At 42.4% G+C, this 26,837-nt stretch overlaps 1 protein-coding gene across 3 annotated transcripts; it reads right to left on the bottom strand.

Moving 5' to 3' along the window:
* On the bottom strand, positions 1–26,664 carry zbtb16b (zinc finger and BTB domain containing 16b). Of its 3 annotated transcripts, none has more exons than XM_077611327.1 (8): positions 26,514–26,664; positions 23,227–24,437; positions 20,847–20,944; positions 16,883–16,969; positions 7,357–7,527; positions 4,629–4,796; positions 3,843–4,106; positions 1–1,421 (listed from the first exon to the last, which is right to left on the bottom strand). In XM_077611327.1, exons 2-7 carry the CDS (start codon positions 24,357–24,359, stop codon positions 3,877–3,879), a joined length of 1,887 nt encoding a protein of 628 aa, XP_077467453.1. In that variant the 5' UTR covers positions 24,360–24,437; positions 26,514–26,664; the 3' UTR covers positions 1–1,421; positions 3,843–3,876. The 3 variants fall into 3 exon arrangements, with proteins under 3 accessions (XP_077467453.1, XP_077467454.1, XP_077467455.1); XM_077611328.1 differs by having other exon boundaries at positions 23,227–24,484; positions 26,514–26,649; XM_077611329.1 differs by lacking the exon at positions 1–1,421 and having other exon boundaries at positions 1,625–4,106.
* Positions 26,665–26,837: the final 173 nt, after the last annotated feature.

Below are 26,837 nucleotides of genomic sequence, written 5' to 3'. Positions count from 1 at the left end.
ATTGGCTCCATCTATCCATTTATTTGCGAGACTCACTCCCATTTGATCCACGTCTATTTGCGCTCAGACTGAAGTGTTTTCCCCGATAAGCTTGCTGCACTGTCATCGCCAACCGTTCCTGTTTGTGCTTTTTCAGAATCCAAACTTTTGAACATCAGTCACAGCCTCTGGGCCCCAAGTGAAAATTCCCTTACTTCAGGTTCTGACAAAAAACGAATGGGAAAGCTACTTTAAAGGCAGTTTAGATTATATACGTTGGCCTGCCCTTGTTTAATTCCACCGGGAACCCGCTGAGTGTTCAATCTGTTGTATTTCATGATGCCGTTGACCATGACCTCTTGAGTTGAATGTTTGAAATTGGCCTCATTTGAGAGGCATGGAAAACTTGGATGAGCAGTTTGTTTGAAGGTTGTTGTTTTTTTCATGCTGGTTATCCATTTGTTGCTAAAATTGTCAGACTGACTAAAATTGCAGCTAAATTTGTTTTCTCCCTGTTTTCATCATGTTGTGGACTGTGAAACTTTGTACAAAATTTACTCCTGGGGTTACACTGCCACCATGTGGTTAGTTTCTAAATCCTTTCCTACATTGAGTCTGACCTTGCAGTTGAAGCAGAAATGAAATTCATTCAATCAAACTTATAATGGTCGTAGGGGGTGCTGGAGCCATTCCCGGCCAATTATGACACCTTGAATTGGCGAACGTCAAGGAGATGGACAACCATTCAAGCTCACAATCGTATCTAAGGGCAACTTAGAGTGTTTAACCTGCCTGCCCAGCATGTTTTGGGAATGTGGGAGAAAATCAGAGCACCCTGATAAAATCCACGCAAGCTCAGGGAGAACATGCAAAATCCACACAGGAAGATCTGGACCTGAGATCTCAGAACTGTGTGGCGACACACTAACTACTATTAGTCTGGGGCCTTTCAGGATGACATGACAGCACAGTTGTGACAAGTAGAATTGTGAGCATTGCCCTCGTCACAACAAAGTTAAACAATAAGATGCTGTGTCAGTATTGGATGTGGCAGGTTGCATAAATTGCTGTCATGTACGAGTTTGTGGCGGTCTTATAACGGCTGAGGTAGAAGTGGGTCTTCTCCTACACCAGATGGCGGGTATAATGTGCGTCTGTTTTTTTGTTGTTGTTGTTGCCCACTATGCTCGCTCTAATTAAACAGAGGAGATTACGTGGCGGCTTGGTCCCACTCAATCTGCTCCTGCACACAACGTGTGTGCTTGGACATGTGAATGGAGTAGCAGAAGTGACAGTCTTCTAAATCATAATCAATTTTTCCTTAGTATTCTTCACTGTGGCTGACAAAACTTGTTCCTAGCGCTGATGTATGGTGGTGCAGACAGAATGCAAAGCTCGAGTCTGATGCCACACATTTATATATTTTTGTCCTCTTTTGGCGTCTGAAACACACAAAATGACAATTTTACAAACAGGGTCTGTTTATCATGGCTGGGCAGACTTTACATTCATAAAAAATAAATACAAATGAAATAAATTTCATGATTTGCGTATCTAAAGACTTGAAAGGTCATTGAAAACTTAGTTTTATACATTTGAATACATGTTTTTTTTTTAAATCAAATAGCAGACAGAAGAGACGAAATGCATAGAATAGTAAATTGATTTAATTTTTTTGTCTTTTTTTTACCATGCCATCGAACACTGACGCATACAGAGTTGTGCCTGAATTCACACAAAGAGAACACTTTCACACACTTGTGTTAAAAAGCTGCAATGAGGGATTTTACTGTACACATGGCAAGAACAACAACCCTGATTGGATACCAGTTCGACTTTTTGACCTGGCCCTGAGGTAGACAGACATCAACATATCTAAACAATGCAAATCACAGCCTTCTAGGAAACATCAAATAAAAGGATATCAGCATCATCACAACATGGGGGCAAAAAAAAAAACCACACACACTTACAAACATTTAGAACAAAAGTGCTCTAATTCTTTTGGTCCACCGACTAAACTGGTTATAGTGCATGTCCATGTATAGAATAGATATAGAGAATCTGTGTCATGACATCACGTTGCCAAGATGTGCTATACATCGTGTTTTCACGCAAAAAATAGCCCACAGTCCGCATTCCTTGTCCATAGTAATGCAAGTAATCGCACTTGCTGGAACCTTGCATCAGAGCGTCAGCATTACAATCACAGTATGTTGCTTCCAGTTACAGTGTTTCGAGAAGTGGTTTTCATCTCGAATATGGGTGCGAGAAACAAAAAAACACAAACAGCACAGACCCACGTACTCAAGCATGTCAATGCTCTACTTAGAAAAAGAGGCACGGGGGAGTGGGGCCTTTTTTTTGTCTTTCATTTTTTTCCCAGACACATATAAAACACATTAAAGATGCATCTAAAATGATACCAAAATGTAAACAAGACACCAAATTACTGTGATACAAAAATACAACGTGTTTAACTATGGCCTGTGTTAGGCTCACAAAGGGAACGTCAACGCGGGACTGTCTGTACATGACACTTACATCACAACTGACACTAACCGCCACGCGTATGGATTTTATTCTAACAACAAAACCATAAAAAAACAAGCACAGCTTTTAATGTTCTATTTTTGTCAGTTCAGTGATTTTTAAGACATCTAATTATAGATGATTTAAAAAATTCATCAAAGCCATATTGAGGCGCTTTACATTTTTTTTCTTTCACTGATTAACCATTGTGTTTCTAATCGTGGAAAAATGGAAACCACAGCTGTATGAACAGCGGTTGTCAAGGATTTCGGAAAACAGTGTAAAATAATAGGTTGCTCTACCTGAAACTATCGCGCGATGTGGTAATAATCAGCACATATTTTGGTAACAAACAACAAATAGCAAGAACAATAACCAGCACACTGAATTAAATAGAAGCCTGCTACCTCAAAGCCAAAACCACCAACCGTAAGAGAACAAAACTACACTTTGAGGTAAAATATGTAGCCACCATTGAAAATGGGGCCTAAACTAATTTTAAAACTTGGAAACGGGAGACCATGGCTTAGCCTAGCCGATTACGTCTTTGTGAAATAATTTTTGTTTTGATGTTTGTAACGGCATAATCAAGAGAGCCATTCAGAAAGCTCATCAAGCCCAGATACTGCTACCACAAAACTGTGACCATCAGCAATTATTATTCAGTCTTAATTGAGATCAATTCTTAAACGTGACTCTTTAACAAGGCAAGAATCAGAGGTTAACTGATTATATATATATATATTTTTTATGACTGATGAGGACCTTTTTGCCACCAATATTTTTCAGTTGAGAGGGTGCCAAAGCAACAATCAAACATTAAATGCTCTCATTCTTCTTCTTTTTTTGTTTTTGTTTTTGTTTTGTTACAGAAAAGTTGTCAATCACAGCATTTTGTCGAGGAAGAATATACACAGTGGATGTTTTTGACCAGCAGACATGACTAAAATTCTCTCTTACTTGTGTCTTTGCAACTCTTTGAAGCGCCTATTTTAATTCGATTATTCCTTAGTAAAGTTGTTACCCCTTTAGTGTGGAATAACATAGTTGAGAAAATGGAATACTTGAACTTTTAGACACTGAGTCTCAATGAACCAAGCATGCCAGTTAGCAGGTGGCAGTCTTTTCCCCACATCTCAACAGTTTCACAGTTTTAATATTTGTAATTTAAAGACTCATGTAGTCACTAAACTTCTTTTTCAATCATTAAATGGCACAAATCATGTCAAAATTCAAAGTATGCAATTGTTTTTTAAGCACTTGCAAGTTGCATCTCATAGAATGACACCTCTTTAAGTTGCATTTCTATATTAAAATCATCCACTACTTACCTTTGTGTTTGTGCCCCCCGGATCCAAGACCTGCTCAGACATAACAGACATACAGATAAGTCTTTTCTATCCTCCAGTCGGCTGGCACATCCTCCGGTTTGTGGCTTTTCATGTGCTTTTGCATGGCGGCCAGGCTTGGGCAAAAGTCCTGGCATATGGTGCACTGGTACGGAGACGCGCCGTTGTGTGTGCGGAGGTGCTTGATCATAGCTGAGTAGTCTCTAGACCGTTGGTGACAGAGCTTACACTCAAACGGTTTCTCACCTGGAAAAAAAAATAATAACAGCATAATTTTAGACTTAGAAAAAAACCTTTAATTATCTGTCATTGTGAGAAAGTGTGCGAGCACACAGCACAGAGCGGGAGATATTAAATGCATTGACCAAAAACCCAAGGCAGCTATGTTTATCAATTTTTTAAATCAATTATTAAAAAAAACAATCAGGAAGAGTTAGGAGCAACGATTGCATCATTTTTAATTACTCAACTGGTCATATCGAACTATAAATACTGAAAGGATAGGATAGGATTCAAACCAATATATATTTGCATGATGATTGTTTTTTTTTTAAATGCCACATCCGATGAAAGCAGTATTTTCCCTTTTATTATTTGGTTGCAGCCGTCTTAACCAATTATTTGTCTAAAGTTATTTTTGCGTATCTTTAATCTGAACGAAATGTTAGTGCAACTGATGGGTGTTAAGTGTGAGTGTAACTGGGAAGTTTTAGCTTTTTCAACAGTAGCCAATGCATCTAGCGTGCCCATCTTGCCCTCGGCTCTCACCTGTATGGACGCGGTAGTGCGTCTCGAGCTGGTGTTTGAGGCTGAAGCGTTTGCCGCAGCTGTTGCACTCGTAAGGTTTCTCTCCTGTGTGGATGCGTTTGTGGCCCCTCAGGGTGCCATCATCTCGGAAGCAGCTCCCGCAGAACTCGCACTCGAATGGGTGATCGCCTGAGAATCAAAACGGCACACATACACACACGATAACTCACGGCGTGTCACTACCATAGCCTCCACCGCGATGTGGCACATTATCTCACGAGGCTACATTTATCCTTGGCACGACATGCCGGCGTGAATATGGAACCGTGTCCAAATAGTCCAGACAGACACATGTGCCATTGCACGTTGCTAATGTTGTGACATGAGGACACTCTTCTCAAGGGTCCGCGGATGGCTAATAAAAGGCCTCTAGATGTGTGGCGCTCTCGCCACTATACTGTAGTTAATCTATTTCTCTCCTCGGCTGATGTCCTGACTCATTTCCAATGACCTATGTGCCTCATTATCTCAGTGTCCACAGCAACAGCTAAAGCCTAGGATACATGACCCTCCTCATCACAATCCAATTCTAACCCCAATATATGCTCCGACCCACCCACCACCCCGCGCTGACATTTCAAAATGTTACTTCCACGCAGAATGGCATATAAACACGATACGCTGTCATGACAAAAACTCGCCTCTCCTTTGTCTCTTCACATCAATTATGTATTCCTTCCGTCTAGACGTCAAGCCATCCTGACAGCTCAAAGTGTTATTTAAGGTAAGAGAAGAAAGGGGGACATCGCTCTGTTTCTCGCGGCACTAAAACCCACCCTGGCTGGAACACACAAGACAAGTCATTTCCATTTGCTTTTCCTTCAATATTTATTTGGGTTCCCTCTATTGGATTGCGTGAACCACACTGGAACTGACAGCCATGAATTTGCTCAAAGCCCCCACGGGTGTCTAAGAACCCAAAAATATAAACATGGTAAAACTACCCAAAATATACACCCGCCACCCGCCATAACGGTACAGTGCTGTCATAACATAGGTGACTCATCTGATGCAGAAGAAGGCTAAGAGATGATGCTTGCTAATCAATTAACGGAAGAATTTTAGACATTTTAAAAAAAGTATTTACAGCTATCTGTAGTGCCACAAATTCCGTTTTGACAAGTTGCTTTAATGGAGAAAATATGAAATTGAACGTTTATTACCTCTAGTGCCAATGGTGAAACCTGGTGTTTAAGCAACAGGTTTGGGGGGGTGCTATCATCGTGAAGACATCAGGCAAAAAAAAATTACATTTTTTTTCCTGTGGAAGCTGTCAATGTAGCATACTAGTGATGCCATATCATACAGAGAAAAGATAACCAATGAAATAGGAAATGGAAATCTAAACAATTCAATGTTACATTGGCAAATGAACCTTTATCCTTCCTGCAAGATAGCATTCCCAAAGCTACCTTTGAGAAAAGGCATCTTATTTACAGGCACATGCAGACTTGACAAGGGAAGACCCCCGATGCCACTACAGAAGAACGATTTAATTATCTATGGGTGGGTTGACATGTTAAAAGAACGAGTACCCACAGTTTGCAGTGGCGTGGCTCTTTGTTCCTAGTGCCAGGAAAGCTATCTGCCTCAGTGGACTTCACTAAACACTGGGGATTTATTTTCTGTCTGATGTTTGGTAAGACCAAAAGAATAACGAATTGGAGCTAATCATGGCAGAGCGGATTAAAAAAACAAGATATTCACAGTGTGCTATGATGAGGATTTTCTAATACTAGTACTGACACATGGTTGGCCATTTTCCTTTAGCGCTCTGGATTGGATCTCTTAAGACTCCATCCCATGTTTGGCGTGACCGGACGTTTGGTGGAAAGACGTTTGGTCGACCGGACGTTTGGTCGACCGGACGTTTGGTCGACCGGACGTTTGGTAGAACAGACGTTTGGTCGCCGGGTTTGCTCGCTGTCAAATTATGACAGAGAGTTTACTGTTGATATTTTGATATTTAGATATTCTACCAAACGTCCGTTCTACCAAACGTCCGTTCTACCAAACGTCCGTTCTACCAAACGTCCGTTCTACCAAACGTCCGTTCTACCAAACGTCCGTTCTACCAAACGTCCGTTCTACCAAACGTCCGTTCTACCAAACGTCCGTTCTACCAAACGTCCGTTCTACCAAACGTCCGTTCTACCAAACGTCCGGGCGACCAAACGTCCGGGCGACCAAACGTCCGGGCGACCAAACGTCCGGGCGACCAAACGTCCGGGCGACCAAACGTCCGGGCGACCAAACGTCCGGGCGACCAAACGTCCGGGCGACCAAACGTCCGGGCGACCAAACGTCCGGGCGACCAAACGTCCGGGCGACCAAACGTCCGGGCGACCAAACGTCCGGGCGACCAAACGTCCGGGCGACTAAACGTCCGGGCGACCAAACATCCGGGCGACCAAACGTCCGGGCGACCAAACATCTCTCGACGAAATGTCCAAGTACCCATGTTTGGTAGTATTACAGAAGAAAAAGATAAGGTGAGCGATCGGCGGTTTGATTAAACATAATACCAATGTATTACAAGAAAAGCTGCTATTCTAAGGCTAGTCTAGTCCTGGCAGCTTTTACTCCTGAGTTTATCAATACCTATGGTGATTCTGGACAGAATTCAGACCCCCACTTCCTGTACAAGGATCAGTGAAGGCGTGAAGCAGAAGGCGTCTGCTCTTCTTACCTGTGTGAGAGCGCAGGTGTCTTTTGAGGGTGGTGTGGCTGGGGAATGGACGCTCGCAGTGGCTGCAGATGTAGCTGTGCATTCCTGCGTGGACCTCCATGTGCTGCTGCAGGGCCTTCTGGGTCTGGAAGCGCTTTGCACACAGCAGACAGAACACTGCCATGTCAGTCCCTGGAGAAGACACAAAAGGAGAGACGAAGGCGTGTGGTTATTTCAGTACGGCGTGCAGACACGGGGCCTTAAGTGGGGAAACTGGGTCACTTCAACTTTGTGTGATTCCTCAGAGGGAAAAGCTTCTTTCAAAGAGCAAGTGTCTCTACCAAAACCAACTCCCCTAAAAGCCCGCAGGCGCTTTCAGCTGTGAGCCTTTTATGCATTCTATTTCCAACCTTGAAAGTCATTGTTTTCCTGAAGAATTTCCCACCCAACATAGCGCATGCCAATCAATGGTTCCTTCCTGCTATGTTAGATGTGTAATTATTCTCTTCATTCCCCATCAGGAGCGAGCCACAGCCTGAGAAGTCCTGTGTACTGAAAGAGCCGCTGATGGTGGCTCCACCCTAAATGATGCCTTCGCTCTGCGCCCTGTGCAGAATGTTAAATAGTGATATCAGGCCATTAAAGGCAGGACTGCAGGAAAAAACACAATCCAGTTTAATCCTGTGTGTGACCTGGCATCTCTTTTGGGGCTGCTTTCCTGTTGCGCCGAGTGTGGCGAGGAATACAGATGGGCAGCCGCCGGCAGACTCGTTTAAGTCAAAATGGCTACGAGACATGTATCCTTTAGCTGTCATACTGTAGGCCACTTGATCTATGGGCTCTGGACGCCGTCACTCCAAATGCACTCTGTCGGTTGGCACCGACGCTAAATGATACGTGCGGCAATGCCGAGAATACGGCTGATCTGCGGCTTTATGGACAAAAAAAAGTGCCTCTCGAGACAGGGAGGCATTCATCGGAGATTATGATGCTCCTTATTTGTCTTGTCTGCTCAGGTTTCTGATCCTCTCCCAATGCTCGCAGCAGCGCACATCGCTCCTGACTGAGATTCAATCAGACATCTCCAATGGAGGATCATTAGTAAACACAGGACTATGCCAGCACTTCATTGGAATTCAAGTGGGGTTGCTGTGTCACATTTAAAATGCAGTCTGATGAGGTCCACTAAATCAAATCATTTGTTACTGTTATTGAAGTGCCTTGAGGCAACTGGCAATTAAATTGGAATTAACGCAGGGAAAAGGGATGCAGGGTGCTCATACTAAGAGGCAAGAGTGTCAGCCGCCTGCTTTTGGGTTCAATCAAGTTAACGGACAAGAGACAAAGAAACAAATCAAGCCCAGAAAACATTTGCCATGCTTGTAATCTTATGTGGACCAGTCCATTTTGAGGATTTGTCACAAATAGACAAACATTTGTGAGGAAGAAAACAAATGGAGGAACGCTCGTGCCTTTTTTTCCTCCACAAAATCCCCCGCAAAAGCACCATTATTAGTAGTAGCTCATCTGTAATCATTAACAGTGGGAGGAAAATATATTTTTTTTAATTCTCTGTAAAACACTGGTATAAGTGCATCATCTGTAATCATTAACAGCAAAAGGAGTGGATGAAAGACATTCCCTGGTTTTAACAGTCCTGCAGGGAGGCCATCCACTGGATTGAAGTGCACCTGTTAGAGTCTTTGGGGCTGTGAGCTTCACAAAGAGCACACAATGAAGTTCAGGCCCTCTTTGACCGAGACCATTAGTCATAGGCTCCGCATGCACTTCCCACAACCCCTCTCACCCACTGTCTTTATGCAGTTGCCTAATGACCAGAGCCCTCACCCACAGATCACAATATTTGAGTTGAAAGACAACATAGCTTCAACTCTCAACGCCTCCCTTTCTCCCCCACCCTTTGCCCTCTCCCACTGCCACATCTTATCCGCTGACCATACAAAAAATCCCTTCACCGTTTAACCAGATTTACTTTCTACACAATGCCCAAGGTGGAGGAGATCTGTTTGTATTCCCCTGGCAACAACTTAAAAAATTTGATTCGGTCAGATCTTTTCCATCTTAACTGTGTTTGATTCCTCCAGCAGAGGGAGTGCTGTTCCAATGTGTTTCAGAACGGGCAGCTGAATAACACATCATTATTATTTTACATATTTTAGAGCCACTTTAATTATCAGTCGTTTAAATGCATGGCTAATTTTTAAGCAATCTGCTCAGACAATTGACATTCACTGTATGTGTAGAACAATAAAATCATGTCTGTTAAAAATGGATTTAATTTCTAATTTAAATAGACTTTCAGGCTGGCAAGGATTGTATGGAATGTTTAGTCTTGTTTATGGGAGGTTTTTTTTCCATTTTTTTACTTTTAAAACAAAACAGATTTGATTTCTTGAAGTAAGCTTTGGGTAAAAAGTGCAGAGGAGCTTCTTTTTTTCCGCCACGGGATAAGCCCTAAGGTTGGCTGTCATTACCCCCCTGTATTCTCACTCTTAACCAGACAATAGTCTCTGGATTTAGGTTTGAAGGCCCAGTATGACCCCCTGACCCATGCCCTCCATTGGGTCAATAGCATATAATCAAAGGTATTCCTTTAAGGCCACAGTTGAGTATTGTCTTCTCAGGAATGGCAAGAATGATTTACTCGCAGGCTTATCCGTCGCAGGAAAGCACACACATTTAACCAAATGCATCACACTGCTCAAGTATGTTAATAATTCAGGATAGGTCGAGGTGGGGATGCTATTTCGGCACACTAGACCGACGTTTGCGCACGTAACCAAACAGAAGCAGTCTTGGTGCATCTGCCATCAAGAGTCCAGATTCAGTTCATACAAATGGAAAAGATGCACATCGATCTTACAAAAATTCAGATCATCTTTGTCTGAAACATGCATGTAAAACTGAAACCGGATTTAAGATTCGGAGTAAATCCAAACTATGATTTGGGTATTCATCAGAACAATATGTGACAGTGATGTTACATACGATGTCCATAGTAGTAAAAATGTAATATTAAACCTATAGAAGTTGGGAAATTATCAGGGAATATAGAGGGTTATGTCCAAATTTTACTTGTGTTGCCATAAATGTGTAACATTTAGATAAACATACAAGAATGCAGAAATATGTTTAATTTTGCCTGAGACTAGCAGATTCCAATTGAATCAGTGCAGGAATTTTTGGGGTAAATATTTCCTTTTCTGCTTGGAAACACAAAATCAATGATTTCATCTTTAACTTCATTTTTGACTCTAAGTAACTAAGTTTGTACACTCAGAGTACTCATTCAGATTCTTCACTATTGTTTTTTTCTTATTTTTTTTTAGACAAATCCATAGCTCATAGATGTTTAATTGTATAAGTGTGATTGAAAACAAAACAATAAAAAAAAACGTTTTTCAGTTTTTCATATGGGCAGGATCTCACGCTCCCTAAAAGACACAAAACCACGTGTCCAGGCAACCAGATAGGATCACGCTCCATGTTGGGGTGAAGTGTTGGAGCTAATCCCTTCATTCACAAATAAGCGCAGCCTGTTTCTTTTCACACCACAAACAAAAGTTTTCCCACCCTGAGGATCTGGGAGCAAACCCCACTGCAAATTGAACAAGAGATTGTATTCATTGACTGCCCCAATGTTGTATTTCTGCTTTTTTTTGTCTTGTCTTTGCAGTCACGACGTCTTGTTATCGCCATATTACATTTTTTATGAAAAAATAAAAAAAAATCACTACAGAATGTTCTTCCTTTAGTTCAATTATTCGAAGATGATCGTCAAAGGGCTGAAGAACATCAAAAGTTGAAGTGCTCAGCTCAGTTAGCATCAAAAGGAATATATTGCATTTTTATTCCTTGGTTTTCATGCTACCACAAAGAGATACCCTTGATGAGAAAGAAAATTATCTTACCAATCAAGTAGTCAGATTGTTTTTAAAAAAGTAAATCAGATTAGTAAATATTGTAATTAAAAACAGCATGAATTCAGATTTAAGAAAAAAAAAGAAGTGAGGTGGCTGGACAGAGTTCCTGGTTTTGACTTTAATCAAATCCAGTTTGTCCTTTTTGATTTTGGTAACAAAAAAACTTGTCAGAACAAAGCTGATAAGACTATTTTTGCCACCTCTCAGCTGAATTTTTGCGAAACCGGATTCTCAGTGCATTACAAATGAACAAGGGTTTTCTTGTTTCCCTTTAGTTCTGATTTTGAGTCTCTTGTTTTATTTCTGGCTTTGACTATCTTTGGCAGACTATAGAACTTAATAGTACATCAGTTATCATGCAACAACACACTGTCCCTGGTGAAAACCCAAATTTACAACTCTGGCCAATCAGGGGTGTTCCCTACCTTTCATCCAAGTTTGGAACAGGAAAATAGAAGACTTATCATTTTTTTTCCTCAGATGTGGTTCACGTCAATATATTTCGTTGTCAGACGACAACTGAAAGGGGACAAATTAAATTAAGATTAAATATTACACACGGCAGCTAGTGATGTCACATACGCACCAGAGAGCGAGCGGCTTTGTCCGCAGGCTGTGCTTGCTTGGCGTGTACGCCAAGTGAAGCCTCTCAGCTCAGTTGAGGCTACACACCTTACATGACCCTGTGTTCAAGCCACTCTACTGTATGTGTTCATGCACACAGCTCTCAACTATGGTGGCCACTCTACATGCACACACATACACACACACTACAGTACCTTAAACAACCCCGGGCTCTCATCAGTTGACTACTAATCTACCCGACAGAAGAACAACCAAGTCAATAATTCATGCAACAAGAGCTACATTGCTCCTATTTTAACCATTCGGAGGAGCGGTTCATTTAAGTCGCCGTTGTTCCTACAACAACGACGGTTCCCGGGATTTATGCTATTCTCTCCATTTGAATAATTTTCATGTAATAGAACTCGAGCCAGCTACAGAGTGCTTTGTCAATCATCGCAATCAAATGCTTTTTGGGCCGAGGGGGCGCAGTTCAGTCTGATTGACGGCCTGTGTGAATTAAAAGTATACCTAGTTATTGAGAGGAAGCCGCAGATTTATGACCAACCCACCGAGGTGAGCTAAAAGGTCTGTACCTTACAAAGCTGCGGCTGTATATTGAATAGACTTGCGGTGTTGTTTAATCACATGAGCCGGGCAATGCGTGGACACCGTGTAACTGCTGTGAGTACACAAAGCCAGCTCTCATGACCCGAGTCTTAAATGTAAGGTGGCACACGGCTGGACTGTCTGGTTTCCAGCATTGTACACAGTCCATTTCACCAGAGATATGATACAGTCTCCAAAATCACAACAGCCCAAAAGTCCTTACCCCCCACCCCCTAACACCCCCCCACCGGCTCCGACGGAACAAACGTCTTTGTTGTGCGAGCGATTCGGAGACAGATCCATTCTTTTATTTTCGGATCCGACAAGTAGGTCAGGAGACTATGACAGTGCTGTGTGGAGTAAACAGCAGCACATGATGTTGTTTTCCCCTGTCAATGCTGGCACCCAGCACAGCACCAGTAGTCTTTCCCACCCCTTAGGAAGTCCTCATGTAGCCCTTCTTTCCCACCCCTTGCTCTTTGATCACAGCAACCCTCGGCCATTCAACTTTGGCATATCAAAATGCTAACCAGACCTATGAAAATGAGTTGTTACATTAATCCGAAAGGAGTGTTAAGTCTTAATCTAGCAAGAGCAAAACTCATTTTGCCCACATAACAAATAAAAAATAAAAAAGTGAGTACAGTCTGACCCTCAATGTAGTAATAACCCTTTTTTCACCCACATACACAACCCGTTAAACACAGATGATTAGGTAACTTATAGTTTTTGTGACCAGAAAAAACAGAGGGCTCGTCATGGCAAGATCATGACAAAAGTAGGGAGTAATGCCCTGCTGTACTCTGCTCTTGAGACAGTGCCAAGCTTGAAAGTGAGCTCTGGATGTTTACAACTCAGGGGGTGACGAGGGTAGAAACTTCTGGGCATGAACGACACGCCTCATTGGTATTAACTATTCATACTGTGTGTGCCACCTGGAGTTACAGTTACATGCCAACGCGCCTGGAAGGGTGATCACCTTTCTCTGACTGGCGACAAAATGTGTGGGTTGAGACCGACCAGCAGGGACAATGTGACAGTACTATATTCAATTTTAGAGACTCCATAAATCAGATCAATTTAATTGATTTGTTTTCGTTATTTGTCCACTGTACTGTTTGCAAATGAAATTAAAGAATGCTTGAAATCACAGCTTTGATTTAAGACACAAGCTTCTCAATTGTGACATATTTACAGTTGAAAATCAGGTTGGCAGAAAATTTAAATAAAGGAGCCAAATTAAAGTTCAAGGACCCTTTTAAGGACACTTTGATCATGTAACAAGTAAGAGATACAGACTGAACATTGTGTTCAAAGGTTAAGAAAAGTACTTTCAATATTTTTTCAGTTGAATCTAAACAAGTACTAGTAGTATTTAGAACCTGGTCTACATTTAAAAGAATAAATAATCAAAATTCAGGAAATATTCTTTGTGGCTATACCGATTAGTCTGCAGACCAAAAGATAACACCAAATTAAGTCTTGCAAAATCATACGTGTGTCAACCACATTAAATTATTAAAATTTGAGTGTTGAAGGAATCGCAAATAACAATTTAACGCCGTTATTTGAACAGATTTGTGTTTTGCTCAGAAATGCCAATTTCTTTCAAGGTCACAAGGCCAACTATTGAACAAATTCTAGATTCTAAAGACCAACAAAATCCTGCCGAACGTGTGTTATGAAAAAAAAAACATCCACTTCAAAATGCTAATCTGTTACTATAGAATCAGCAACGTGAGATAAGTTAATCCATCAATTTTCCACATTTGATAAATCAATTAGATACCGGACTAGGGTGCTCGAATGCTAGGGATAACACAAGATACATCCCAAACCACCAAAGTACATCATCTAGGGCAGGGGTAGGGAACCTATGGCTCGGGAGCCACATGTGGCTCTTTTGATGGGTGCATCTGGCTCTTTGCTAACCTGTGAGCTAAAATATGGAAATTGCTGGAGACAGAACTGAGATATTACATGTAGAACTGCTTTAATCTTCTTCTTTTTTGCAGTAGACTCTTCTGGAATGCATCCTCTCATTGATGAGCAACAGCATAAGAATCTTTTAAAAAATATTCATTTTTTTCCACTTTAAAAGTGGTGAAATTACAAAAAAAATTGAAAAGGCACTCGTTTACATGTATGTATTTTGACTTTTAAATTCGTAGTATGGCTCACAAGGAATAACATTGGAAAATATGAATTGTTTGTGGCTCTCTTCGTCAAAAAGGTTCCCGACCCCTGATCTAGGGTATCTATTTTTGTCCTAATTACAAGGCTGTTTACCAAGGAAATGACTGAAGCTTTTATTTCTAGGATACTATTACGGCAGTGTTGCCTTAAGAGAAACAAACAACGTTCAGCTGCCTCTGTATTGCGCATGATGTTTTGACGGGTATCAGGTTAGCTAATACCCTAAAAGCAAGTTGTGACACCAAGAGTTGCTACACATTGCTCTAGTGCGTTAAAAATACAAACAAGAATAGAGTCGGACAGTGGAAATTAATTGTTAATTGTTTTGCCCCGGAGAGACTGGGCTTTAGATTTTTGCTTTAAAATGCCATTTAATTGTAGTGGATGCTGTATTTAGAACCCTTCGAGGGCAAACACTTGATTCCTTTAAGAAATTATTCATAAAATGAGAATGAATCTTAGCCTTTGGCTCCAATAAAGCCAGAGTAGCATGAATGCCGCCTTGTCTCCACTAAACGGGTCAGTTCAGTTTAGGTCACAATGGGACAGTATTTATTTTGGGGAAAAAATTACATTGTGAAATATGTTAAAGTTGGATTTGTCTGTAGCATTCTTTTGCAGCTGCAACTTCAATTCATTTGTCAAATTCCATTTTTTTTAGCACAGTCTGGAAATATATATTTTTAGGAAGAGTTCAAGTGTCATTCCTCTATGTTCGGTAGGGGTCACCAATATGGTGCCTTGGGAACCATTCATCGTGCCATGCTTACAGAAGATAGCATTGATATGATGTTTTTTTACAAAGTAAATATTAAAATTAACAAGTGTTACTTGGCGATTTTGTACTCCTGAGCTTTGTACCTCTGCTGACTCATTTCCTATTTAATTAAGGGATTCTGGTCTCCCTCTAGTCTTGGCAACCAAGTTGTGGATAGTACACTTGGAAAGCATAGTCATTTTCTGTCTCCCTGTTGTCGAGGTGCCATGCTGGCCAACTTGAGACTATAGCTAAGCTTCAATTGCCTTGAAAAGTGGACTGGCAAGGGCATCTTAGGTGAGGGTCTGAATTTCAGGGAATGGTTCAAAAGGCACTACGCCTACAGGCTGTAGGGTATAAATTGTTCACTTCACCGGAAGTTGACAAGCAAAACTCTCTGTAACGCAATGGCGTGTCAGTACGGAGCGGGAGAAATGTTCATGTTTTACATTATATAGTCATTAAATGTTCAGCTTAGTGCAGAGCACCGTCTTTATTTTCTCAGCAAGTCATTCTTATTGTCATCAGAGTCATTGTTTTAGTCTCTGCTTTTAGTTCTTCCATTTTGTGTGGGAAAAAGACAAATTCGAGGGGGGAAAAATGCTGTTCTCCATCGTGTTTACTTTGTTGGGGGTTTATGGCGTGTTTAATATGTTGTTATACATATAACATCCCAGGCTAAACGGATCGCTGCCTACACGAATGATAAACTTTTGTCAGTGGAAATGCATGACAAAGTAAGGAAATTTTATACTTTCCTTCCTCTGGCCACCAGACTGTCTGGTGGAAACGGGACTTAACTAACGGTGTAAGGTTAATAACTAAAGAACAAATTGCATTGCACTCAAAGAAATAAAATCTGCTTAAAAAATAAGAATAATAAAATAAAACAAACAAAGTTATGACCTAACATTTTGTATCCTACCTCAACATTATCCTATGCTCAGTATTAGAATAATAATTTCCATTCACCTACAGAATCTAGCCCTACAAAGTCCACAGTCTCTAAAAATACTATTTGCTTTGCTGAGCTTCTTCAATTTGTCTTTACTTACATTTGATCTTCTCTTTTAAATAAGCTATTTATATTTTATTTACAGAATCATCAATATCAAAGCAGGAATCTGACTTCTTCATCTGATCATGAGAAATGTCTATTTTTCCTGATTGGAAAAATGTTGTGGATGTTTTTGTTGACCTGATAATACAGAAAGAGAACTGTGTGTGTGTGTGCATGTGTGTGTGTGCTACTGCATAGGCAAGTGTTGTGGTTCTGTGGTTTGTGTCCAAGTGGCACGTGGTGGAGCTGGATACTGAGAAATATTAGAGGGCGACATGTGAGAGGGCCTTCCACCTCTTTCTCGATAAATTATGGAGCATCATTACAGGAACAGTATAAACCCGCCAGCATGACAAGCAAATTCCAGTTCCTAAGTCATGAGTTACACAAGCATGTGCTTGAGAGCGTATTATGTACCTGTGTGTGTTAGTCGGTGGGCATCCAGAGCCTCCTCAGAGGAAAATGTGGCTCCGCACTGATCACACACCAAAGCCTCAGCGGGAGCTGTGGGAAAACAGTGTTGAGGTCAAAAAAATCATTTGTATAATTTAAAATTCAAATGAACTTGCAATGTTGTCTAAAAAGTTAAAATGGAATAATATGACTTGCAATTTTTTTCCCCATGAAGTCCAAGTAAAAAAGATGTTTAACCCTTTAAAGCACTCATTTGATTATTTTAATTTGTTAATTATTTTGAGATTTTTCATCAAAAAAACGGTCATTTTCTAAACGTGATTTGTTGTAAGTGCTATTTTATTGATCATTTATCATGTAGTAGTCATATCATGTTGTCATGTAGGCATTGTACAATACCATTTGTGTGTGTGTGTGTGTGTGTGTGGTAAACTTGGTACTTTTCAGGTGCTCGCACAGAACAGAGGTACCAACGGGACAAACAAAATCAGCAGACAGGGTGCAATGCCCCTTCTTGCTCGCAGAACGAGCCAGGCTGAAGAGTTTTATTTACCATGCCCCTGTTATCAGCTTCTGAACAGCAAGCAGACTGTCTGCCTGAGAGGCCACACAAGGACTGGGTGTTCTCTCTCTACAGCAGACGCTTACCGCCTGCGGCACATCCTTTTCATCGGGTAGAGAGACAGAGAGACGGAGAGAGAGAGAGAGAAAAAAACCACTACAGAGTCAACACCCCAAATCCCATCACATGCACTGTAACTACACTTGCCAGTTCACCTGTGCTACGCCCTTGTCTATTGCAGTTAAAGAGAAGCTACAGCCTTCGTTTTACACTCATTGCAGTTCGACAAACAGACATTGCAACATGTCGTGCAACCTACTAGTCAAACCTTCCAAGAGTGCAAAAGTACAAATTCAGCAAATTTTATGGGCAACATCCCTTTAAATCAATCTGTAGTGTGAACATCCGAATGTTTGGCTCCCGTTTTGTTTTGGTGATTAGAAAGGTTCAAATGACAACCACGGTTGGGGTTTGTTCCTCAAAAAGGTCATATATTGTGATATCTTGCTTTACATGACCTTATTACTCCTGGCTGAAAGGAATTGGTAAGTATACTTTATTACACTTTAAGCTTGTTTTTCTAGTTACCGTATTTTTCAGACTATAAATCACACTTTTTCATAGCAAGTATAATAGCAATTATTTATTCTTATAATTATTAGAACAACTTTTCTCATTTCAAGTAAGAGGGTGATATTGAACACATTATTTCTCTGACGGACAGGCACCAGGGGGCTCGTGGCCGTTGGTTGGGGACCACTGTCTTACAGTATTCATTAATAGAATAGAAATCGAACCACACTGGCGATAGACCAAATGTGTGTTTACATGAAATGTATTGGATTTTTAAAAAAAAAAGAGAGATACAAACATACTGACTTCTTTCTACTAATTTTCTTGCTAAAAATTCTGTGATTACTTTGCATACTACTACAGATCGCCTGCGCATCACACTGAGGATGACAGATTTGATTGACTAAAAAAGACTATTTTAACCACAAGGTTAGTGGCCAATTGTCAAACCCTCATAGTAGTTTCAATTAGAACAACTTTGAAGTCAACCAGCATCACCGAAGCAATTGTGTTCCACTTTGGAGGCTCCATTCGATGCTCGCTCAAACACACACAGACACATGCACACAAACACAAACACATCCACACAGCTGTTTAGATGTGGGTTGGCTCTCACAAGAGATGTAAATCGGTTACAGATCCATACTGGCCCTGGGCTCATTCACTGATCTATTTTCTGCTCAGCTGGCTTTAAATGAAGTTAAAATGACTCATTAAAACACCCACAAGCTTTGGGAACTCAAAGCGGCGCAGCCCTAAATGTGGCCCTCTTTCAACTCGGCTGGCAAACACGGACGGTGCCACCATTGCCGAAACAAAACAACGGGGGAAAAAAAAAAACTCCAATCTGTTCATCTTTTATAGTTTGCAAAGCGCAACTAGTGTTACACTCGAGCGACACAACAGCGGCTGCAGATCCTAATGTTGTGTGACGCCGTCCGGCGCGTCGTGTTGTTTTGTGTTGTGCTGTGTGTGATTCGTGTGATAAGAGAAAGAGTGGGGGGGGGGGGGGGGGGGGGGGGTTTGCAGAACATAGTGCATTGTCTTGTGCAGTCAAAGGCACAGGGTGTGCTCTCATCCATAAACCATCAAACCGTCTCCAGACGCGGCTGCAATCGTCCTCCATCAAAACACTTTGTCTGGCATACCAAAATAAGAGCCGGCGTCGAGCTGCATACCAAATCAGCCCATTAGAGCGGCGGAGCGCTGGCTCCTTAGCAACCGGCGGGATCTGAGGCTGCTCTCCCCAAATACGTGGCGACATAGAAATGAGATCCGCATCCTTTTTGTTTGTTTTTCATGTCTCGTTACGGGGTCGGAAAACTCTCAGGTTAAAGGTGCTGCAAACAAGGCACGTTTTGTTTTGTGGGGGAAGACGATAAAAGGGACGACTGGGGAAAAGTTAAAAGATCCGCTCTCAGCTGTCACCAGGATGTCAACATGCACGGAAATAAAATCTCTACACAGCTGAGCTTCGTATTTTAGTTGCATTTTTAGTCCCTGATTATCCGACCTCCCCCCCACACCACCGCCACTACCACCACCTCCACCACCACCACCACCACCATCCCATCCCTCCCTTCTGCTCCCCACTCTCTATTTTGGATAAAGTAGCTGGGAGAGCAGTCAGGTCTGATTAAGTCTGCATTTGGGTACAGTGTGTTCCTGGACACACATCTGCGAGCGAGCCATCACACACGCTTCGGAACACTGGCAGAACACCCAGGCCTGCCGGCAGCGAGCTGATGATGTCATCAGTCAGAAAAAAAGAGGGCAGAGCTGGCAAGAGGCCCAAAAAATACGGAAGAGACTTTGCTCTGGACAAATTGGAGGGGGGTGTGAGGAGGAGAGGGAACAGGTGCAACTGAAAGCATAAGAACTCTTGTCGGCCTTACTGAGTACAGTCAGCCCACCCTCCCTGCAGATTTGCCCGCTTTTCTGCAGAACCAGCTTAAGTATTCCCCTAACGAGTCCTTGTCTGTTTAAAAAAATACTCTAAAATGCCAATAGATGGCGGCAAAGAGAAAAGTCACAGGAGAGTAGAAATTGCTGTCCTGGAAGAAAAGTCAAACTCAATCAATACAAGACTCATTCAGCCTTTAGAGCACGTGTGTCAAAGTGGCGGCCTGGGGGCCAAATCTGGCCCGCTGCATCATTTTGTGTGGTCCCGGAAAGTAAATCATGAGTGCCGACTTTCTGTTTTAGGATCAAATTAAAATGAAGAGTATATATGTATATTAAATTTCCTGATTTTCCCCCTTTTAAATCAATAATTGTATTTTTTTTAATCCATTTTTCTGTGTTTTTAGTTCAAAAATCATTTTGTAAAATCTAAAAAATATATATAAAAAAGCTAAAATAAACATTGTTTTAGATCTATAAAAACTGAATATTCAGTGCTTTTAATCCATTTATAAAAAAATATATCTAAATATTATATCTAAAATGGTCCGGCCCACATGAAATCGAGTTGACGTTAATGCGGCCCACGAACCAACCCGAGTTTGACACCCTTGCTTTACAGGGTATTTTTCGGTCATTTAAAAGCTAAAAGGAAGGTAATAGTGCAATGGAGAAAAAAAGTAAATAATAGTAATATTTGGTAGAACTAAGCAAAATAGCCATTGTTAATTTTTTTTTAAATTCTAGTTCTATTTTAGCCACTGAAATGTGAGAATCACAAAGTGTCGGGCCATCTACCCAAGCATTGGCTACCCACTGTAGTATGCAGGGTTACTGGAGGAACAAGCGTTAATGGGCCCACTAAATGAAAGTGGCTTTCTGAAAAAAAAACAGCCCATAAGCGTAAAAAAACCCGACCTTCTACCGTACCTGTGTGCGACAACATGTGCATCCGCAACCGCATGCTGTCCTGAAAGTGCTTGCCACAGAATTCACAGCCATGGCCCTTTTCGCCATCATGTAGCCTCCTGTGACAGAAGAAAAGAAAACACACACACAAAGGCAGCATATTAGCACAAGTGTGTTTTTATGGACCCATAGCCCCCCCCAACCCTCCACCCCCCTCTTGTATCCTCTTCTCAAATGCCATTGTGCTTCTTAACAAGAGGAGCCATATCATCCTTTTGCAAATTCCGGCAAGAGCCGGGCCCAGTTGAATGTGGCATCATTAGTGTAAGAGGCCCCTCTGAGTTTGTGAATCACAAAACGCGTGAATGCGGAGAGAACACAGACAATTGGATATCTGGCTAATTTCAGAGTGCAGACGTACGCGTGCCTTCACCCGCTAGCGCTGCAAGACACTGGTCACACACACACACACACACATGTGAACACGCACTCACACATACAGTATGCATGCACACGCACACACAATTTCCTCATGTAGCGGTGATGGGGAAAAAAAGAGGAAAAAAGACGACTGGCCCGAGTCGAGCCGCCAGCGAAACCCATCATATCATATCACACACATCTGAGCATGTGAGGCATCTGTACTCTCATCCTCACATCACCCCGGATTACGAAAGAAGTTATTGTAAAAGTGTGGGCAAAAATAGACCAAACGAAGAACACATTTATCGGACTGATTCATTTTACTACTCTGAAAATGATACATAGTCCAAAGAATTATGAACAGACTGACGAATTATATGGCATCAAGAAAAATCTGTTAGATTAGTAATTAAAGGTTTGAACAATGTAGTTTGTCTTTTTTTGTTGTTGCTTTTTAAATAATTTAGAATACAGTGGTAACTCTATGTACCTCTACTTACGGAATTAAATCATTCCAGAAGTGGTTTCTCAATTTGGATTTTTTCACAAGTAGACACATTTCCCATGTAAAAGCTTTAATTCATTCCACTTGTTTTAAGATCCTCCTAAAAAAAGCTCCAAAAGCAAGGAGCAAATTGGATGCATCCGAATTTGGGAGTTTTTCCTCCAACTTAAAATGCTCCCGGAGAAATTCTGTCAGTAAAGCACTCCCAAATGTCAATCTGCGAACCAGGTGCATGCTCAGTGACCCAGTTACGGACCTACTGCAACTTCACCACGTCCTCGAGCAGAACCACAACAGCATCTTAGCTCGTCGGCCCGCAGACGTGCCCACGTCCAATTCCGTGAGTAAGACAGCACATCACTAAACATCCTACAGAAAGCCAAAGTGGCACGATGCTGAAATGTCAGTGACCGCTTGGTGCCTGAATGTGTGCTAAAGATCATTGCATTGACAATAATGACCCTTCCCTGAGTGTAATTTGCGAGGGAAAAAAACGAGTGATGAAATGGCCAATTGAATGAAGGATTCAATCTAACCAAGTATAATCATTGATTTCAATGGAAATATTTCTATATGTTTATATACATGCTTTGCTTGCTACTCAAAAGAAATGTTACCATATAAAATTTTTAGTTATGTTATGCTGGTTGCTGTTACTTACTAAATTACATTAAGCAATTGGTGACTTTTTCAAAAATTTATTTATTTCGTCAAAATAAAATAAAATCAAGACATCGTTCAACCGTTGTCAAAAATAGAAACACCGTCTTGGATGTTTTTTACTGCTTTATGGAATCTAACGGATTGAATTAAGTGAATTCATTTATTCATTTTCTGAATCGCTTATCCTCACAAAGGGCGCAGGGCATGCTGGAGCATATACCAGCCAACTATGGGCACCAGGCGAGGAAAACCCTGGATTGGTGGGCAGCCAATCGCGGGGCACAAGGGGACAGACAACCATTCACAGTCACACTCATACCTAGGGGCAGTTTAGAGTATTCAACCAGCCTAGCATGCATGCTATTGGGATGTGGGAGGAAACCAGAGAAAACCCACGCACGCCCATGAAGAACATGCAAATTTGACACTAAAGTCCAAACCTGGGATTAAACCTTCGATCTCAGAACTGCGAGGTCGACACACTAACCACTCGCCACTGGGCCGCCACAACAATATCAGTAAAAAAAACAATTGATCTCTTGTCATTTAATTCCCTTCACATTCTGCGCTAGCAGAAGCTGCTTGTTTCGTTCCAAAGCGCACTTGGTCATCATCATGGTAACAAATCATTGGCCTTGTAGCAGCATTGAACAGTCACGATGAGTTGTTAGGCTAGCTTGACAAAAGTATATCGATGACTTGTTAATTTGTAGGCATTTGTTTACTCTAAAGGCAGTACTTTATGCTTCTTGCTTTGGCATTGGTAGAGATCTGTGTAAGTGCTAGTGTGGTATATGTTGCTGATATTACCTGTGCTGTTCCATGGCTTGCCGACTGTGGAGCTGCAGACCGCATTCATGGCAACACTGCGGCCCCTGAACGCACCCCTCGTGCCTTATGCCCGCTGCGAACTGGCCCAGTCTGCTGAGGATCTCCCGGTGCAGAAGGCCCTGGTGAAACAGGCCACCGTAGGCTCGTGGGTCCAGCGGAACCCCCAGGGTCGGGGCCAACGAAACGGACATTGGCTCTCCCGCACGGTTTGAACGGACGGAATAAATGGATGCTAGGTGCTTCTCGGGTATGCTGGGGAAACAGTCCAGAGAACTCCCCACCACGCTCTCCTCGGGGCTAGTGTGTAGCTCTCGGGTGCTGGTTATCACGCTGCTTCTCAGGGGTGTCCCCGGGCACTCGTCCCGGCTGGGATCTGACGCGCAGCTTCCAGACGAGAGTCCTTCGCAACAGTCCGCTTCGTCCACCTGCATGCTTTCCAACTTGATTCCCTCGACACGTTCCAAAGTGGGGGCCTCTGTGTTGCCCTGCTCCAGTTGCTGGGAAATGTCCATGTTCCTTTCCAGTTTGGGACTCAGTTCTGGAGGTGGATTTGGGTCTGTCCCTGGTGGGAGTCTGTCCGTCATATGGTACAATGCCAGGTGATGCAGAGCAGTGGGAATAGTGCGCGGGGCTCCGTCCTGGATGGAATTCTTCTTGGACATCAGGTGCCGCCAATGTCTGGGCCGACCGAGGTTGGCGTGATCTCCGCCGGAGTGCTTTCGCACCTGCGTGTTCTCGCTCTCCTCGGCCTGGATGGTCTCCAGCACCTTCAGGCACTGCTCCTCCAGAAACTCGATCTCCAGGATCTCCGCGGCGTACAGCAGGTCATCCAGGTCCTCGGCCGTGGCCTGCAGCGAGGCGGTGTACGCGTACTCCAGTATCTGCTGGAAGGTTTTGGGCGACAGGAAGTCCAGGGCGTAACGGAGGCTGCTGCGGTGGAAGAGGATCTCAAACATCTTGCTGGTGCATGCCAGGACGGTGCGATGCGCAGGGAACTCGTGACCGTCCACTGTGATGATGACGTCACACAGGGTCCCCGCCAGACGCATCTGGTTGGCACGTTGCAGCAACGTGTCGGGATGAGCCGGGTTGTGGAGATGGAGAACGCCCATGTTTCCTCAGAACCCGCTCGGACCTTGGCTGCGGCCACACATCAGGCGTCGGCCCACCTTCAGCTGGAGGTGTGTGATCTTTGGTTAGGAATGAAAGTGAACGGAGACGATCAGTAGTGGCAGCACTGCAGAAAAAATACATCTTTACTCATTGGCTGTCTTTGATGGCCTTTTCCACCCAATCCGTTTTAAATGTAAGAAGCTGGCAGCGATTAAACACTGCCAAACGTCGGAGCTAAACTGAATTGGATATCCAATGCTGTCAATATTACTGAAAGATGAGCCTTCACGGCGAGCCCCCCCAGTTTAAAGGAATTGGATCGTTATCAACGGCAGGCAATGAACCATTTCAAAGCCCAACAAATGTAAGCGCAGACTATTTTTATTGTGGGTAGTATACTTAAAACCGTGTGCGGTCGATTGGTCGCGGGTCTTTTGGTCGCCGGTGTTTTGGTCGCCCGGACCGCGACAACGGGCGACCGAAAGACCGACGACCAAAAGACCAGCGACAAAACAACACGGTCTACGCATCAATAAAAGCCAACAATGGCCATGAGCAGTTTCACTGAGCCGACGTGTGAGTGTATAAGAGTTTGTATGTACATGCGTTGTCCCTTTAAGAAGCTACGTCAGTCAGGGTCTTAACTACTTCTCCAACGAAAAACAATAAAAGTCCGGGAAATTTGGAGCTTTTCTTTAGCCTAATAATTAAGAGGGCATTAAGTATGACTAAATAATAATTCGCAGTTTGTATTTAGGGAATTTGAGCAACGATTTAAATGGTAATTATCAATAACCTTCCGGGCGACCAAAAGACCAGCGACCAATCGACCGTGTACCCTTAAAACGACTAGCACAAGACACACAACAATATATGCGCTGGTCATCACACATCTTTTCTTCTAATGCAGATGTTAGCAGTCGTACAAAGACTCTGGGAGAAAGGCGGTGAATTCTAAATGATGGACATTAAAAGGTAATCATAGATGACATCCAACACTCTGTTTAACACACCTGTGAGGTTTTACTAATAGTCATACATTTTGGTTTAACACATACATATAGGGAGGAAAAGCAGTCTTGACATATCCCACACTACTGGAAAACCTTTTATAAAACATTTAAAAATCATAAATTTTGCCATATTTTCTGCAATTTGTATTTTTTTAATGTGACAATCTGATTACAAAATGTAGTCATTTACATGTAAAATTAGTTACAGCAAAATCCAAGTGAAAAAAACGACTTAAATTCCTAAGTAGAAGTATCACTGTCCGGGGAATGAAATCTGTCTTGATTTCACCAAATACTTTCAGCTGGGGTTCACATGATCTAGGTGTGTTCTATCCTTCACCAGAAAGGGAAATTGCTCCAAAAAAAGCCCAATTATCTTCCACGCTTAAGTAGTCACGGTGGTTTAGTGTGAAGAATTGCGATGACTTTTGTCCTTTTTTTTAGATGTTATTAAGTCATGAGCGATCATAGACAACAGGTCGATTGGAGGCGCGCGTGCAGCAACAGTTTGCATGTTGCGGGGGTGATTAGTCTGCGAGCGGGCACGTCGCTCTAATAACGTCTGCATACTGAGAGAGGTGGCCGTGGCCATTTATCAAGCTACGCACGCACACGAGCGCACGCACTAAAACGCCCATCAACAGGTAGACAAAAGCTGATTAGTCCATTAAGGCAGCGCACGTTCGTAATTAGAGGCGCTCCAGACAATTAAGCCCACCGATCAATAAGTTATCAAACTATTAAGATGGACGAACGCGTGGAAACGGTGCCACGCCGTGCATTGACAATGCCCATAAACGCTTGTCCTTGCGGGTGGATTTGTCTGAGATATTTTATTTTATTATTATTTATTGGTCGTACGTGTCACCATCCGACGGACTGATGGATGGATGACGGCGTCAGGTGCAACGCATGCGATGTACACAAAGAGCCTTTCGGTGTGTTGGAAATAAATACAAAAAGAGGAATATATAACTACTACAGGTGTAGTTTTTGCCAGCAAATATCAGCTTCGGGAAAACTTGTGGCCAATTGTGGCGATAAGACCCCCGCCCCCTCAGAAGGACAGCATGTCATCCCGTTTTAAATGCTAAATCCGTATTAAATAGTGAAGTAGTTTTTGTAAAGTGATCGTCTTACCGTTCTTGTCTCCGCTGCTGCTGCTGCCCGCTGATTATCCTGATTATCCACATTTCACAGTGCCCGCTCCAAAAACTCGCTCTCGCTTCCAAGTAGACCAGTCAAGTCGTAGTAAACACAAAAAGCGCTTCCGTGTAGAGCTGTCAAAGTAAAGGCGTCACATCTGCCTTCGGGACGGCGATTGAACGGATGTATTAATTTTGTATTCTACATAATTATCATTTGTAAGAGCATTGACATTTTATACCAAAGCAAAGCTTTCATTATTTACTTAGTAAAATCATACACCCAAAAAACGTCATATTTTCTTATCCATTTTCTGAC

This window comes from Stigmatopora argus, chromosome 10 (assembly GCF_051989625.1).
Source record: "Stigmatopora argus isolate UIUO_Sarg chromosome 10, RoL_Sarg_1.0, whole genome shotgun sequence".
Lineage (NCBI taxonomy): Eukaryota > Metazoa > Chordata > Actinopteri > Syngnathiformes > Syngnathidae > Stigmatopora > Stigmatopora argus.
This window is presented reverse-complemented; position numbering and strand designations above follow the sequence as displayed.